Genomic DNA, 14,892 nt, shown 5'->3' on the forward strand with positions numbered 1-14,892 from the left:
TTTTTTATATTTCTCATGAACACAATCAGAAATTTCCTGAATTCTCTTCTGGATATTTAGTCGAGAAAGGCGCAGTAGCCGACACTGCTTACCATCAGTAGCCACATGAGCGAGACAGAGAGCAATGTACAGGAAACTACCCTTACCAGTATGAATGTCTTTAAATACACGATGTAATCACGGTATCCAATTTGGTCACCGCTGGTGTATAGCCTACCAATTCTTTTCCACACCCTACAAATGTAAAATTTATTTCTGTCAAATTGTAGCGTGTAAAAACTTATCCCCTCAGATTCACACCAGTCCTACTTTTGTGAACAATCAAATAAGAGTCTATGTTTTCAATTTAGGAAGTATGCAAACAAATAGCTTAAAAAATATTAACCAAATAAACTGTTTATTCCGGTAGTCGTTTTGATACTTTAAAATATATACTCAGATACGAAATGTTATAAAAGCTTTGCAAATTAAAAAAAAAACACAAAATTTAAGAATGAAGTTGTATATTTTACCTCTGTGGCAGTTGAATTGACAGGTTCAACCTTATCGGGACCACTACAGCATGCACCCATGTTGACACGTTCATGTAATCCTGTGAATTGAAACAAGTAAATATTTTAAATTTCGATTGCTACTGAACAGATTATTTTTAAAAATAATATTAATATTTTGTAACATGTGATGTTGTAACATAACTGTAAAAAGTTCACTTGAGCGTAGAAGAAGCCAAATGAAGAGGCCAACTTTGAATCTGAAAAAGAGGCAGTGACTGGAATTGTGGGGGACGTGCTTGTTGGCACTTACGTGCATCCTCCACGTCAAGAATTTAAATCACCTTCCTACAAGAAACACTTCCTGGGTTCCTCGAGGAGGTGCTTCTCAATGTTCGTCGCCAGATGTGCTTCCAGAATGATGGAGCTGCTCTTACATCACATGATGTGCAGTACACGAGCACCTCACTCGAACATTTGGTGGTCGCTGGGTAAATAGGAGGAGGCCCTGAACTATGGCCACTACGTTCACCTGAACTCTACTCTTAGACCTCTTAGACCTCTTGAAGAGCCTCGTTTACGAGATCCCCTAGGATCACGAGGAGGATCTAATCGCGAAGATTCACGCCGCCGTCGCTGCAATTAAAGGTGTTCAGGGACTTTTCACAATGGTCCAAGGAAAAATGTTACACCGTTGTGAACTTTGTAACGAGATCTGTGGCCGCCATTTCGAATAGCCAATGTAGAAAATGTAATATCAGCTCTGTTGTGAAAGATCTGTGAAATAAATGGAGGCCTAATACCAGAAAAATCATAACAAACCCACAACCAAATTAAACAAAAAACCAAACCAAATAAAACATTAAAACAATCAAGCGACAAGCAAATAATGTTTTGCGCGTGTTCCGTGCAAGATGGGGGAGCTTATCTATTAGGAGCGATCTTTCTCGTGCTCTAGCGGCGAAAACAGGAATTTCCGACCGCCGGTTTATTAGCTTACAGCACTTATTTCCTACCCTGAAACTTTGTAACTTGAATTCATTAACACACAGGTATAGAATTCAAAACTTACACGGTGCAATCAGTATATTTTTGAACAACACTTGTATTTATTGTACCGTTAAACATTCATGTGCTTGTTACTGAAGATCATTGCTTCCATGCCTGCTGAGTCAGTCTATCAAACAGCGTCAGATTGTCTTTAAGAACTGAGCTTCTACACGTGATTTTGTAGAAACATGTCAAGGACCGATTGCAATTTTTCCTGGACTATCTCCATATAATAAACGTTATGAGGCAACTAGGCCATTACGTCCCAGCCTAGTTGCCTTATAAGTGGTGCCTTGTTAGTATCACTTGTGACGTTCAGACCTGTCTTCGGACAGTTGACTAAGCAAAAAACAAAATAAGCCTTGTGGCTAGTTTTCTTCTCTGCCATTCAAGTCATGCATTTAATATGGATTCCAGGCGTTTCTCTGGTTCTCATTAACTTCTCCGTTTCCTATGTTCTGTGTGTTACCTACATTCAGGTCTGGAAACGTAAGTATGTATGTAAAATGTGTTAAACGTTATGTTTTATTTAACGACGCTCGCAACTGCAGAGGTTATATCAGCGTCGCCGGATGTGCCGGAATTTTGTCCCGCAGGAGTTCTTTTATATGCCAGTAAATCTACTGACATGAGCCTGTCGCATTTAAGCACACTTAAATGCCATCGACCTGGCCCGGGATCGAACCCGCAACCTTGGGCATAGAAGGCCAGCGCTAAACCAACTTGTATGTATGTATGTATGTATGTATGTATGTATGTATGTATGTATGTATTGTACGAGTATGTATGTATTATACGAGTATGTATGTATTGTACGAGTATGTATATATGTATGTACGTATGTATGCATGTATTGTACGAATATGTATGTATGTATGTATGTATGTATGTATGTATGTATGTATGTATGTATGTTATGTATGTATTGTACGAATATGCATGTATTATACGAGTATGTATGTATGTATGTATGATAGAGAATGTTGACAATAGTTTTTGGCTGAGAATTGAAAACTTGTGGTAGGTGATTTTTTAGAAACGCTAAAGATCCACGCAAAGTCGTGAGTATATTTTCCGTAATATTGTCTCTTACTTCAACTACAGCGGGATCAGACTGGAAAAATAATGAGGAATGGCACAGCGACTGTACATATTACTGAATAAGTTCTTACGCCCTGAAACATTTCTTTCCTGCGGATTTATTAAATTTCAGTATTTAAAATATTGTATTATTCTTAGTTGCAAGAAGTATAATGTTTAGTGTGAGATTTAGACAAACATTTTCGGCCATTCTTTTGAAAAATAGCCTATTTGTTATATTTATGAGTATCTTATCTATCAAAAGTATTATATGGCCGAATGCCGCCAACTGAATCCCAATAGCCAATATGACTTGTCGTGGGTATCCTGTATCTGTAGGACTCCATCTCTTACAACTTGAAACACTCCCTCCTTCTAAGATTTTCTAGATCTGTCGCATACTCTTCTCGCTGTTGGTTTTCATTTATGTAATTTGCTTACGTCATTCTCGTCAGTGACTATACTAATTTAATTTTCACTTTCTATATGTATTACTATGGTATCTAAGGTATTCAAGTCATGCTGTCTATTTGTATTATGTTGAAATTTGGATTTTCGAGCACTTTGTTCTAAATAATTCATTTCTACTGACATTAGTTTACTTATCTGTGTCTTACATAATGCCCATACTTCCGACCCGTACATGAGAATGCTTTCTACTATTGTTGTCCCAATGATTTTCTTTGTGCTTCTAGTAATTTGTTTCCTTCGCCGAATAGAATTCAAAGCTTCTGCAAGTATGCCTTATTTACAAGTGTTCAATACTGGCAATTGTTACTGTCTTTGCAGTGACCAAATAATAGGCCTACCTGTAATAGGACTCCACTTCTCTGTCGTTCCCCACGGATTTAACAACTCAGGCAGTAGTTTTGATTCATGGCATATAGGGAATCATATTCTTCATGAAGCTGAAATGTGTAGCCATTGTGCTTCTCATGCAAGCAATCATAATCATAACAAATGAGTGAATGAATACTGTCGGACACGAAATTGTACTGCTTGCCAAATGCACTTATCTCATCAAGAGTGTGTGGGCATTGTCTGCGTAACAACTCATGAAAAGATCCTATTGTTAAAGAAGCAGAATATGTTCACAACGTAATAGTTGCATAGAGTTACTTATAATTAGTCTACACTTTAACATTATATTTTTACGTGCTTCCTAGTAAATTATTAAGTTTATAAATTAACCTTAGGCTTACACATAGGGGTGGACCCAGAAAATAATTTCGAGCGGGTGATGGATGTTAAGTGAATCGTCGAAATAGAAAGGGCCTAAGTCCACAAAAATTAAAAAAAAAATGAGTTATGACCGGTAAGAACAGAATAGATGAAAGCAAACACTGCTTAACCAGACTAAATTTAACATACGATGACAGTCTCACTAACTCCCGAGACGGATTTCTTGATTCAAGGAAAGTGAGGGCTACGCTAAGAGATCTAAAATTTCAGAAATGGAGCGCGCTTTCTCAAAAAGGGAAAGGAGTTTCCCTTTTCGCGGAACATCTTGCCACAAACCGGTGGATCACTCATCATGAAGGACTGAGCTGCAGTGAATGGAGGGATGCTATAAAAATGGTCGATAATGTTGCGGCTGTACTCGCTACTCTGGGCATGGACAGTAACCGTTGTCGCCACTGCTTCAACGAGATAGAAACTCTCGCTCACGTTCTTGGATCTTGCCCGCATGGTGAGACATTACGCAACGCCAGACACCACAAAATCAGGTCTGCAATCGCTCAAGCTCTTCGCGACAATGGATATACCACCTATGAAGAAATCCATGGTCTGTCGGAAACAGGAAGCTGTCGGCGGGTTGATATATTAGCCTTTAACAACACAACAGGCTATATAAGAGATCCTACTATCCGCTTCGAATTGAATACAACTCAACTGGAAGATGTCAACAATGAGAAGAATCAAATTTATGGTCCAACTGTTCCTTATTATTTACGTATCTATAAGTTACAAACTATTGAAATTATTGGATTATTAATGGGTGCTAGAGGCACGATTACAAAAAAAATATATATATATTAATTTCTGCAAAGAGTTCAATCTTGAATCCTCTTTGGCCAAGAATGTTACTTTGATAGCTCTAAAATATTTAATCTGTCTTCTGAGAAATCACATATATAAAGTAAATTAATAACACAATAATAATAATTATATTTCTCACGAAAACATTTTCATAAAATTGTACGCATTTGCTAATACTTATATATTTGATATACTTTGTCCTTCAGGACAACCCCTATTTTAGGCGAAGTTTGTTTACATATATGTCCTGATTTTTCACCCGCCGAGTTTCACAGAACTTTATCAGTCTTGTTCTTCGAGCACTCGGGTTCATTTCCATGGCAATTCCATGGTGCTTTGCTGGATGTCTGAAAAAAAAATCACTTCCCAAGACAGTTTTGTATTTGTTGTACTTGACACTCATGAATCAGTACGGAATTCAAGGAATGATTTGCACAAAGGACATACAACGCAGAAGAACATGTCTCACTGCAGACGCGAAACTTGCAAATGTCCGCTCGTTCCTGAGGTTCATCACATCCTTGGTCACACATATGTTGCAAATTTATGCCGAGAGTTTTAAATTAGTGATGTTTATGGAAGCCAAAGTTGGTCCACTTCGATTATACAAAGGAACAAATATCAGAAAATCTTCCCGAACAACATATGACGATGTGACACAATCTACATAAGTTGCACAAAGATAAAGTTGCTCTACACCTTTAATGTCAGTAGTTTCCTCAGCGAACCCACTAAAATAACGTGGCAAATTCTAGGGATATTTGAAACTATCTTTCAATCTATGCTACGTAGAATATAATGAATGCTTACACGCTCGTGCATTACGGATTAAACCATTTTTGTATATTTTGCAATAATATACAGTGAAAGATTTTCTGTGCTTGATTTTTCACTTCCGTGACTGATTCGTCCATTGTCCTTTGGTCTCAAATAACTAAATCTGTATAAAGCACAGGCGGGCAAAATGTGTGTTGCAGCACAAAACAAACTCTGTGATCGCTGTGCAGTCAGACTACCTCCCAAGCGAAAAGCAAAACCAACCGCAGATATCAGTGCTGTAAAAATTAAAATTAAATTATGGTTTATTTAACGACGCTCGCAACTACTGAGATTATATCAGCGTCACCGGTGTGCCAGAATTTCGTCCCGCAGGAGTTCTTTTACATGCCAGTAAATCTACTGACATGAGCACACTTAAATGTCATCGACCTGGGCCGGGATCGAACCCGCAACCTAGAATACACAAGGCCAGCGCTATACCGACTGCGCTACACAGGCCGTCAGTGCTGTATTTCTTGTTGGCCTCACATTGTCATTTTGTTGTCATACAGGCTGCATCAATTGCTCCTTACATTTTGCCCGCCTCTGATATAAAGGAACACTACATTGTCGAAAAAATGCATATTATCTAGCGACGAAGAATTACATTTCCGACCACGAGTTTATCATTAAAAATTACGTCTTGGAACCCAACCATAAGACTACTTTACGAACTCTGTCGATACGATTTTTAGTAACCATGTTATAGACTACTAGGACTACTGGAGTTTCTTATGAGAAGCAATTTGAGAATAGAAACCTAAGTCCGAAAGTCCATCAGTTATGATGTATAGCCCATAGTTGTACTAGTTATTAAAGTACCATATACATAAATACATGATACACAGGGTAATTCATGAGAATTTATCGTCCTTTAAGGAGCTTATTTCTGAAGACTTTTTGAGCAAAAAATGTCATATAAACATAGTCCCTACTCTCAATATTTTCAGAGTTACACTAATTTAAAGTTGTATGTAAAATACGCTTTTTCTTTAGTCTGAAGGTAAAAGAGTAATACAAATAGAGAATGAACCATTCAGAAGTATCATTTCTTTAATTGGCAAGTATTATGAATATTATAGATTTGTTAATTTGTCATACAGAATAATATTGTTATATTGACAATTTAATATTTGAGGAGAAAAATTCGCTCCGGCGCCGGGGATCAAACCCGGGTCCTTGGTTCTACGTACCAAGCGCTCTGACCACTGAGCTACGCCGAATTCAACCCACAGCACCGAATCGAACCTTTCTCCTTTTTAATGTTTCCCTTTGTGGCCTGATTCCAAGTTAAGCATATATGTTGACGTATGTGTAATGGCAGTTGACATTGGACATATACGTCAACATATATGCTTAACTTGGAATCAGGCCACAAAGGGAAACATTAAAAAGGAGGAAGGTTCGATCCGGTACTGTGGATTGAATTCGGCGTAGCTCAGTGGTCAGAGCGCTTTGTACGGCGAACCAAGGACCCGGGTTCGATCCCCGGCGCCGGAGCGAATTTTTCTCCTCAAATATTAAATTGTCAAGTATTATGAAGCTAAAAATGTGTTGTGAACTCTTTAATTGCTTCATACAGACAACTTTTTTTATTTTTAACTAGAAAATTACATTATTCTTACGAACTTATCACAACCATTGTTACAAATCATACCACTTCCACCGACTTAATTATTTACAGTTCAATTTTGCATCCTAATTTACAGTCTTGGAGAGTTTACAACACATTCAAAAAATGTCGCCGTCCGCTTGAGTACACTTGGCCGCACGCTTTTGAACGGCACTCGTCGCTCTACATAACTGCATACAGCTAACTTTGATTTCCGTAGTGCTCGCGCTGGCTGCTGACTGCACGCTGACCAAGATCACGCGTTCACAGCAATGCGTTCCAATAACGAAACGTAAATCTGTAAATATTGAGAATAGGACCCATGTTTATATGACCTTTTTTGCTCAGAATGTCTTCGGAAATAAGCTCCACCCTGTATATTGGCAAGTCTTAGGAAATTTTACCAGCAGAGTAATAAGTTTTTTCAAAACCCGCAAGATTGCGCTGCAACATTGAGTGACTTACGCTGCAAGCTATAAGTTCGCGGGTTCGATTCCCGCTGGGGTCGTAGATTTTCATCATTTATCTCACCTTTCCGGTCGCACTATGCCTCTGGAGTTTACTCAGTCTCTAACAGAAATCAGTGCCAGAACTACCAGGGACATTTCTTTGGGGATAAATGAGACGGGCATTCTATTATCTCTGATGCCGATTGTCTGTACAGGTGGAAGCCTTAACCTCCCGCTACCCTGTGGGACTTCTTAGCATGTTATGGGGATGACTTTTATTCCAAACATAAACAACAAATCTGCAAGTGTATACCGTTACATTTTAACTCAATATTGAAAATATGAACACTTAGCATTATAGCAATACTAGATATTTTGCTGATTTCGGAAGAATTATTGACAATCTCCTGGAAAAGATTTCTCTAGAGCAGGGGTTCTCAACATTTTTAAGATTGTGAGCACCGCCTACACGTAATACCACAGTCTACTATATACAGTCACGAAGCTCAATACGTAGGAAATATGCATCCATAGATCGTTGCTAACCACTAGAATCGTTACTATCGCCTCATTACAGACAATGCGAAATAGTATCGGCACAGTCTATTGTTCCTAGTACCCTCACAACTCAAGCTTCAGTCACGAAGCTCAATACGTAGGAAATATGCATCCATTGATAGTTGCTAACCACTAGGATCGCTACTATCGTCTCATCACAGACAATGCGAAATAGTACCGGCACAGTCTATTGTTCCTAGTACCCTCACAACTCAAGCTTCGTGACTATATATATATATATATATATATATATATATATATATTAGACTGGGTAATACTAAGTGAGCGAACACCATGACGTCGAATAGTTTTAATATATGAATATATTATATAAATAAATTACATAACAAATAAAACATACATTTTTAAAACACTCACTAGAGTAATGAGATGTGAATCAATGAATCGTAATCGTGCTTTGTTCTTAAGATATTTCATAACTGAGAATGTTTTTTTTTTTTTTTTTTTAAGCTAGACATTTGAGAGAAACACTCCGCAGTGTCTTCGCTTCCAAAATGCTATGAATTTTTTCTTTTAAAGCAAATATTTCAGCGCTAAAAGATTGGAGATCTATCAATTCAGTCCTCACTAGTAGCCGTATTATTCTCTTGAATAATCTTGATTATTCTCACTAAGTCCACACATAATTGAAAGGGTTATACACCATGAAATACGGAAAGGACTATTTGGATGCTAAATTAGTATAATAGATGGATATGAACACTATTTCTTTTGGCCCGTATAACAAAGTTTGCATTAAAAAAAGAACCTCATGAGCGTTCGTACTCGCGAGCACATTTTTATTTACATAACGAGAGCACCAAAATCATTAAAAGAGCACCATGGTCTTTGCGAGCACCAGGTTATGAACGCCCGCTCACAGAGTATTTCCCAGTATGTGTCTATGCGAGAGAATTTGTCTGGCTTCCTGGTGTTTTAGTGACGGCTATTTTCAGTTATAACTCGTAACCGAGATGGTTTCGAATCTGGGTTCTTACTTTGGATATTATGATATACCGGTAATCTACCAGCTTTGATATTTGTAACATGCTCATTGAAACACCCTGTATTAAATAGTGTAATGCTATTTGATTGAAAGAATTCTACTGGCAATAGTAGACTATTATCTATAAAGAAGACATACAACTCCAAGGCATCCTGTTCCGTGAGATGGTATAATTAACCAAGATTTTATCACTATGATTACGGTGCTCATGGTCACTTTGTTCCAATTTTCTCGGTGTTTGCAGATTCACAATCATTCCATAATTATACAGCAGTTAAATAATCTTTACAGTTGCAGGAAGTAACACAGGATTGTTAATCCATTAAGTACTGCGATGACTCACTGCGCTATTCTGGATTTAAGCAATATTTATGAGAAGTACATTTCTCAGCATTGAAGAAATAAATTTTATACTGAACACATTTATTTAAACAAACTGCCTTCCAACGGAGATAGTCCCATAGGTCTCAGTATCCTCACAAAATTTAGTACAAGTATCATTGATAAAACTATATGGGCTGCTAAAAAGATAATGTGTTCTAACAGAAACAGCAAAAAAGTGACTGGGGATTTCAGGAAATTCCTATGATTGCGTGTAACGTCTTTACAGGAATTAGTGTAATGAAATTAGGATGAATGAATGAATGAATGAATGAATGAATGAATGAATGAATGAATGAATGAATGAATGAATGAATGAATTTAATAATAATAATAATAATAATAATAATAATAATAATAATAGCCTAATAATAATTCATAAATTTTATTACACAGAAGATTAATAAAAATTTGTCTAACCAAAAATATGGATTACCGAACAAATTTAATTTATACAGATTTTGAAGTATTAACTATTGAAGAAATTTATAAATATAGTTTACTAACTTACTACCACAGAAATCAAATAAAACATAAATCTAATCGACATGAATATCGTACTCGAAGACAGAAGTCTACTTTCCCATTAATTGAGTCTAAATGTCATACAAGTGCAACTCTTAAACATGGTTCTAGTTTCGGCCCAAGACTTTATAATAAAATTACAAACCATTTTCCAAATTTGAAATATTTTAAAATTGAAGCTTTTAAAAAAAGAAATTTATAATATTACTCATGATATATAATATTAACAATGTGTGTATTTTTTACCTTTTATTTCTGTCGACTATATTCATGTTTTTATTAAATATCACTGGCTTCTATCTAATTGTCAATTTATATAAAATGAGTTTTTTTCTCTCTTTTTCTATTTCTTCTTTTTTGTTCTTGTGTGTTATTTATTGATTTGAATTAAGTTACTTACTGTATTTAGTAAACTGTCCTTGTAAATTTTATGTTATATTATTGGCTAAGACCACACCGTACACGGTAGTGGCTAGAAACAAGTTTGTTGTATAATTTTAATTTGTACTCACTAGCTAGCTAGTTAAATAAATAAAAAATAATAATAATCATGATGATAATAATAATAATAATAATAAATTAAAACATAATGTAGGCCTACTATTAAGAGGACAAGTAAATAACTTTATTGAGCAACATTTATTAACATTAACTGATACTGATATACTATACAGAAGCACATAATATTCCGTAAATGTTTTTATTGTTATTTATCCATTTGTGTACGTGAATAATGTCGAGTGTGTATTAACTTTCTGTAGTTACGCGTGTATGGTGCATGCGTTTGTTTCGCGTCCGTATTAAAACATAATTGAATAACATCTTTTAAAACATATTGCAAATAACGTCCCATAGATTATAACAGAATATTCTAAGTATAACCACCCCCATGGATTACAATAAATTCTTTCAAGTAAGTTTTGCACACACACACAACACATACACACACACACACACACACACACACACACACATATATATATATATATATATATATATATATATATATATATATGTATATAGAGAGAGAGAGAGAGGCGCCTCAAGCTAAGAATATGAATAACGAATCCGCCTCTACCAGGACAGGCGTTCAGAGAAAGAATTTTGTGACAGTTTAAGATTAAAGAATTCATAGTTCTCACGATTAAAATATAATTTCTGCAATAAATGTCTTCTTTTTCGCTTTATGAACAGTGGAAGCAATGCTTCCTTTGCCTTCCACACCACTGAATAGAGAGAGAGTACGTGGCCCAATGATTAAGTTATTTATTCATTATTTTTATAGCCTACATTGGTTTCTTGTGACAATGTTAAATCCATATGTCCTTAATAGAGGTCTGCACGGGCTCGAGTCAAGCCCAGGGGTCTAGACCGGCTCTGCCTTTGGGTCGGGCTCGGGTTGAAATTCATTTATGCTTGTCGGGTTCGGATCGGAAACGCAAATCATATTTTTCAGCGAAATATATACTGATTAAAAATAATAGAAGATTTTAATGTATATACAATTACATGTCCACCGACACCCATCCAGAACAGTAGATTACCGGTATCGTAAATTATTATTGTTTAGTTCGATTTCGTATTTCGTAACGGCATTTGCCTCGTCTCTACTCTGTCATAGACATAGAGCATTTGTTTGTTTTACCTGGCAGACTGATAGACTACTCATTTTTCATACTCCTACTGCAGTGACATCTCTCGGAGCTGTTCTTCACCCCTGTTGCCTCTGTTTCATCTGATAATCTTCGGGTTTCGGTCGGACTAGGGTGATGATTATAATCTAATTTTGGGTCGGGATCGGGTCTCGTTCAGATCGGACCAGGCCTAAGAATTTCGGCCGTCCAGATCTCTAATGTCCTACACCCAGAAAAAACATACAGTCGGAGGGAGTTGGCTCAGACGGGTTTTTCATGGTTTCCCTCAAAAATCAAATTTTGGTTTATTTAACGACACTCGCAACTGCAGAGGTTATATCAGCATCACCGGTGTGCCGGAATTTTTGTCCCGCAGGAGTTCTTTTACATGCCAGTAAATCTACTGACATGAGCTTGTCGCATTTAAACACACTTAAATGCCATCGACCTGTGCCGGGATCGAACCTGTAAGCTCGAGCATAGAAGGCCAGCGCTACATCAAGTACGCTACCGAGGCCGACGATTTCTCTCAGTCACAAAGGCAAATGCATGATTGGAAATTCACTTACCTTGATTCATCATCGTTTCAATCATCAATATCATAAATATGAATCACAATCTAAAATCACTTGAATGAACACAAGCCATCTATAACACATGACAATAGAAACAAAAACTCAAGAACAGTAAAAACGAACTACTGATATACCCAAATATCCTACACACGCGATATGACCACAGATGTTAAATATTGTATAAATAAACATAACAAAATAAACACTTGATATACAGTGTGCGGCGTAAGTCACTAGTCCGCTACGCAAATTAAAACGCTGACAAATTTCTGAGCTCACTCCGATTGATTAACTCAGTTAACTGCCGACAGAGAGATAAAGACAGTTACGCTCTAGCCCACTGTGAATTAAATGTACGCGAATTCCTTAATGATCATTTCACTGAATGGATAGGCAGACGAGGTACTAATGAGTGGTCTGCAAGGTCACCGGATCTTACACCCTGTGACTTTGTCATGTGGGGGATTATGAAGGATAGAGTGTTTACTATGTTGTGGAGGAGGGCGGCGGTACGATCATCCACTCCTCCTCTTTATCTTTCTTATATTGGCTGCCTTCGCCAGGTGGACGGCACATTGGAAGGATTGGGTGTGCGCAGTGGAAGACTTTTAGAAATGAATAGTGTGAATTTGTAAAACAAATATAATTAACAATAATAAATAACAATGTACATAAATGGAAAATGAAATAACAATAAATATGAAATATGTGAATGAAAATAGGACAAACTAATCTGAAATGATATCCCCAGGATATGTAAATCAAGAAAATATCGCAAGGCTGGGGCCAACACACTTATAATTGATAAAGCAGTCCAATATGGCCGTCTCTCGATAATCAGTGACTGACTTAATAACCATATGTTCATGAACCACTCTCTAAATATATATATATATATATATATATATATATAAACTATCTGAGTATAAATCTGAACACAACACCGAGCCAGCACATTAACTTAATACATGATCCATTCGACCATAGATACCACTCAGTCTGACTAACGAAACTAAAGATTCATGTAGACTCAATAACAGAGAAACTGTACCCAGCATAAGGCATCACATGACTGATCACTATACATTACCCATTGCACATGTTGCTCACATAAACTGTGCAAATTGCACTAACACAAATCTCTGCACTTTACAAAATAAATACCCAACGGAGAGAGAGAGAGGGATGGAGACAGATACACGTAATAAGTAACGGACGATAACTCCAATCTCAAAGATAATTTAAATAGCAATAAAACTCGACGCACATGATAACAAAATAGCGGCGAAGGAAACCAACAATCAAAATGGAGCAGGGAAAACACTAAAACAGTATGTGAGACCGTAATCGCTGCTCTATCACTCTAACCGTCTCGGAACGTGAACTCACGTTTGAAATCAAATCTCATTACATAATCGCCAATGCAATTTACCTCAAACACATATATCTCACAAATATATTACTCGATGCAAATACAAAACTTGCCCCCAAGACGTAGCACTAGCAAGCGATGTTTCAAACTACGATCCACTACAATCCCAAACACACACGACGCAATTTAACTACTCCACTGATCTATCTCAAGCACACACAAAACCCGAGTCACGTTGTCTATATCTGCCGCGTACGAAAATCCTAAGTCTTGTTAAATGTTTCTGCCGCGTACGAGAGCTTGAATCTGAGCCAACTGTTTCCGTGTATCTCCCGCGTACGAGAGCCTAAGTCTTGTTAAGTGTATTTGCCGCGTACCGGAACCCGAGTGACGCTCCGTTTATCTACATTAAAACAGGTAAACTCTCTCCCCCTCTATCCTCGTGAGACGTAATGAACCGGCCAATAGGGTTATTTGGAAAGAACAAATGAAAGGATTGATAGCGCTATCTATACTGTGACGTCTGAGAGCGCTCTGAAGGATGAAGTGACGTACTAGGTGAACGGCCGTGGTCGTGGGCACGGCTCAACTACCAGATCGACTGACCTGAGACATATTTAGAAGAATTTAATTTGACATTCAGTTTGAAAAGACTTTCAACACAGATATGCAGATCAGTGGCCAAACGTTCTTTGGAAAGTGCAGGGAATAATGTTGACACTTTGAGCAGTTTGACTAGCCATCTCAATGTTAGTAAGCTGTAGGCCTATTATTATTATTATTATTATTATTATTATTATTATTATTATTGAAGGATTCATTTACAATTGTGTCAGTTTGAATATTTCATTTTTATTTCGGTATACAAATGGAGACTATGGAGTTAAGATAAAAGGATTGATTAATGAAGAGCATGCAATAGGCTATACAGAATGAAAGTGAAATAGTCTTGCAGATGTTCAGAGCGAATAGCTCCTCTTGTTTGTAACAAAAAGCTATAATATCATATTGGTGGATAGTTCATAGTTTTTTTTCTCATGTAAATTTAGTTTTAAAAACCTCTAATTTCAAGCCACTGCACGATGCGAGTTGGTTGCAACATAGCGCCAGAGAACAGCTCATCTAGCGAGACACACAGAGTTCTTGGCTTCTTACATCTGTATCACAAGAAGGGTGTGTTAGTGGCGATGTTGCCGGACTGCTGGAACTTCAAATATTATTTTCTAATTAATCGTGCATGTAATCACAAAACGTAATATAGGTTTTCTATTCATTTACGTGTACCCTATCGTCCCTTTCA

At 37.0% G+C, this 14,892-nt stretch overlaps 1 protein-coding gene across 1 annotated transcript in view; it reads right to left on the reverse strand.

The window, feature by feature from the left end:
- The window catches only part of LOC138713444 (choline transporter-like protein 1), a 73,750-nt gene that overhangs the window by 47,376 nt on the left and 11,482 nt on the right, over positions 1–14,892 (reverse strand). The window contains exon 2 of the mRNA XM_069845553.1: positions 513–592. Within this exon, the coding sequence (XP_069701654.1) occupies positions 513–572 (60 nt within the window). The 5' untranslated portion in view covers positions 573–592. The remainder of the gene's footprint in view (positions 1–512; positions 593–14,892) is intronic.

This window comes from Periplaneta americana, chromosome 14 (assembly GCF_040183065.1).
Source record: "Periplaneta americana isolate PAMFEO1 chromosome 14, P.americana_PAMFEO1_priV1, whole genome shotgun sequence".
Taxonomy (NCBI): Eukaryota; Metazoa; Arthropoda; class Insecta; order Blattodea; family Blattidae; genus Periplaneta; species Periplaneta americana.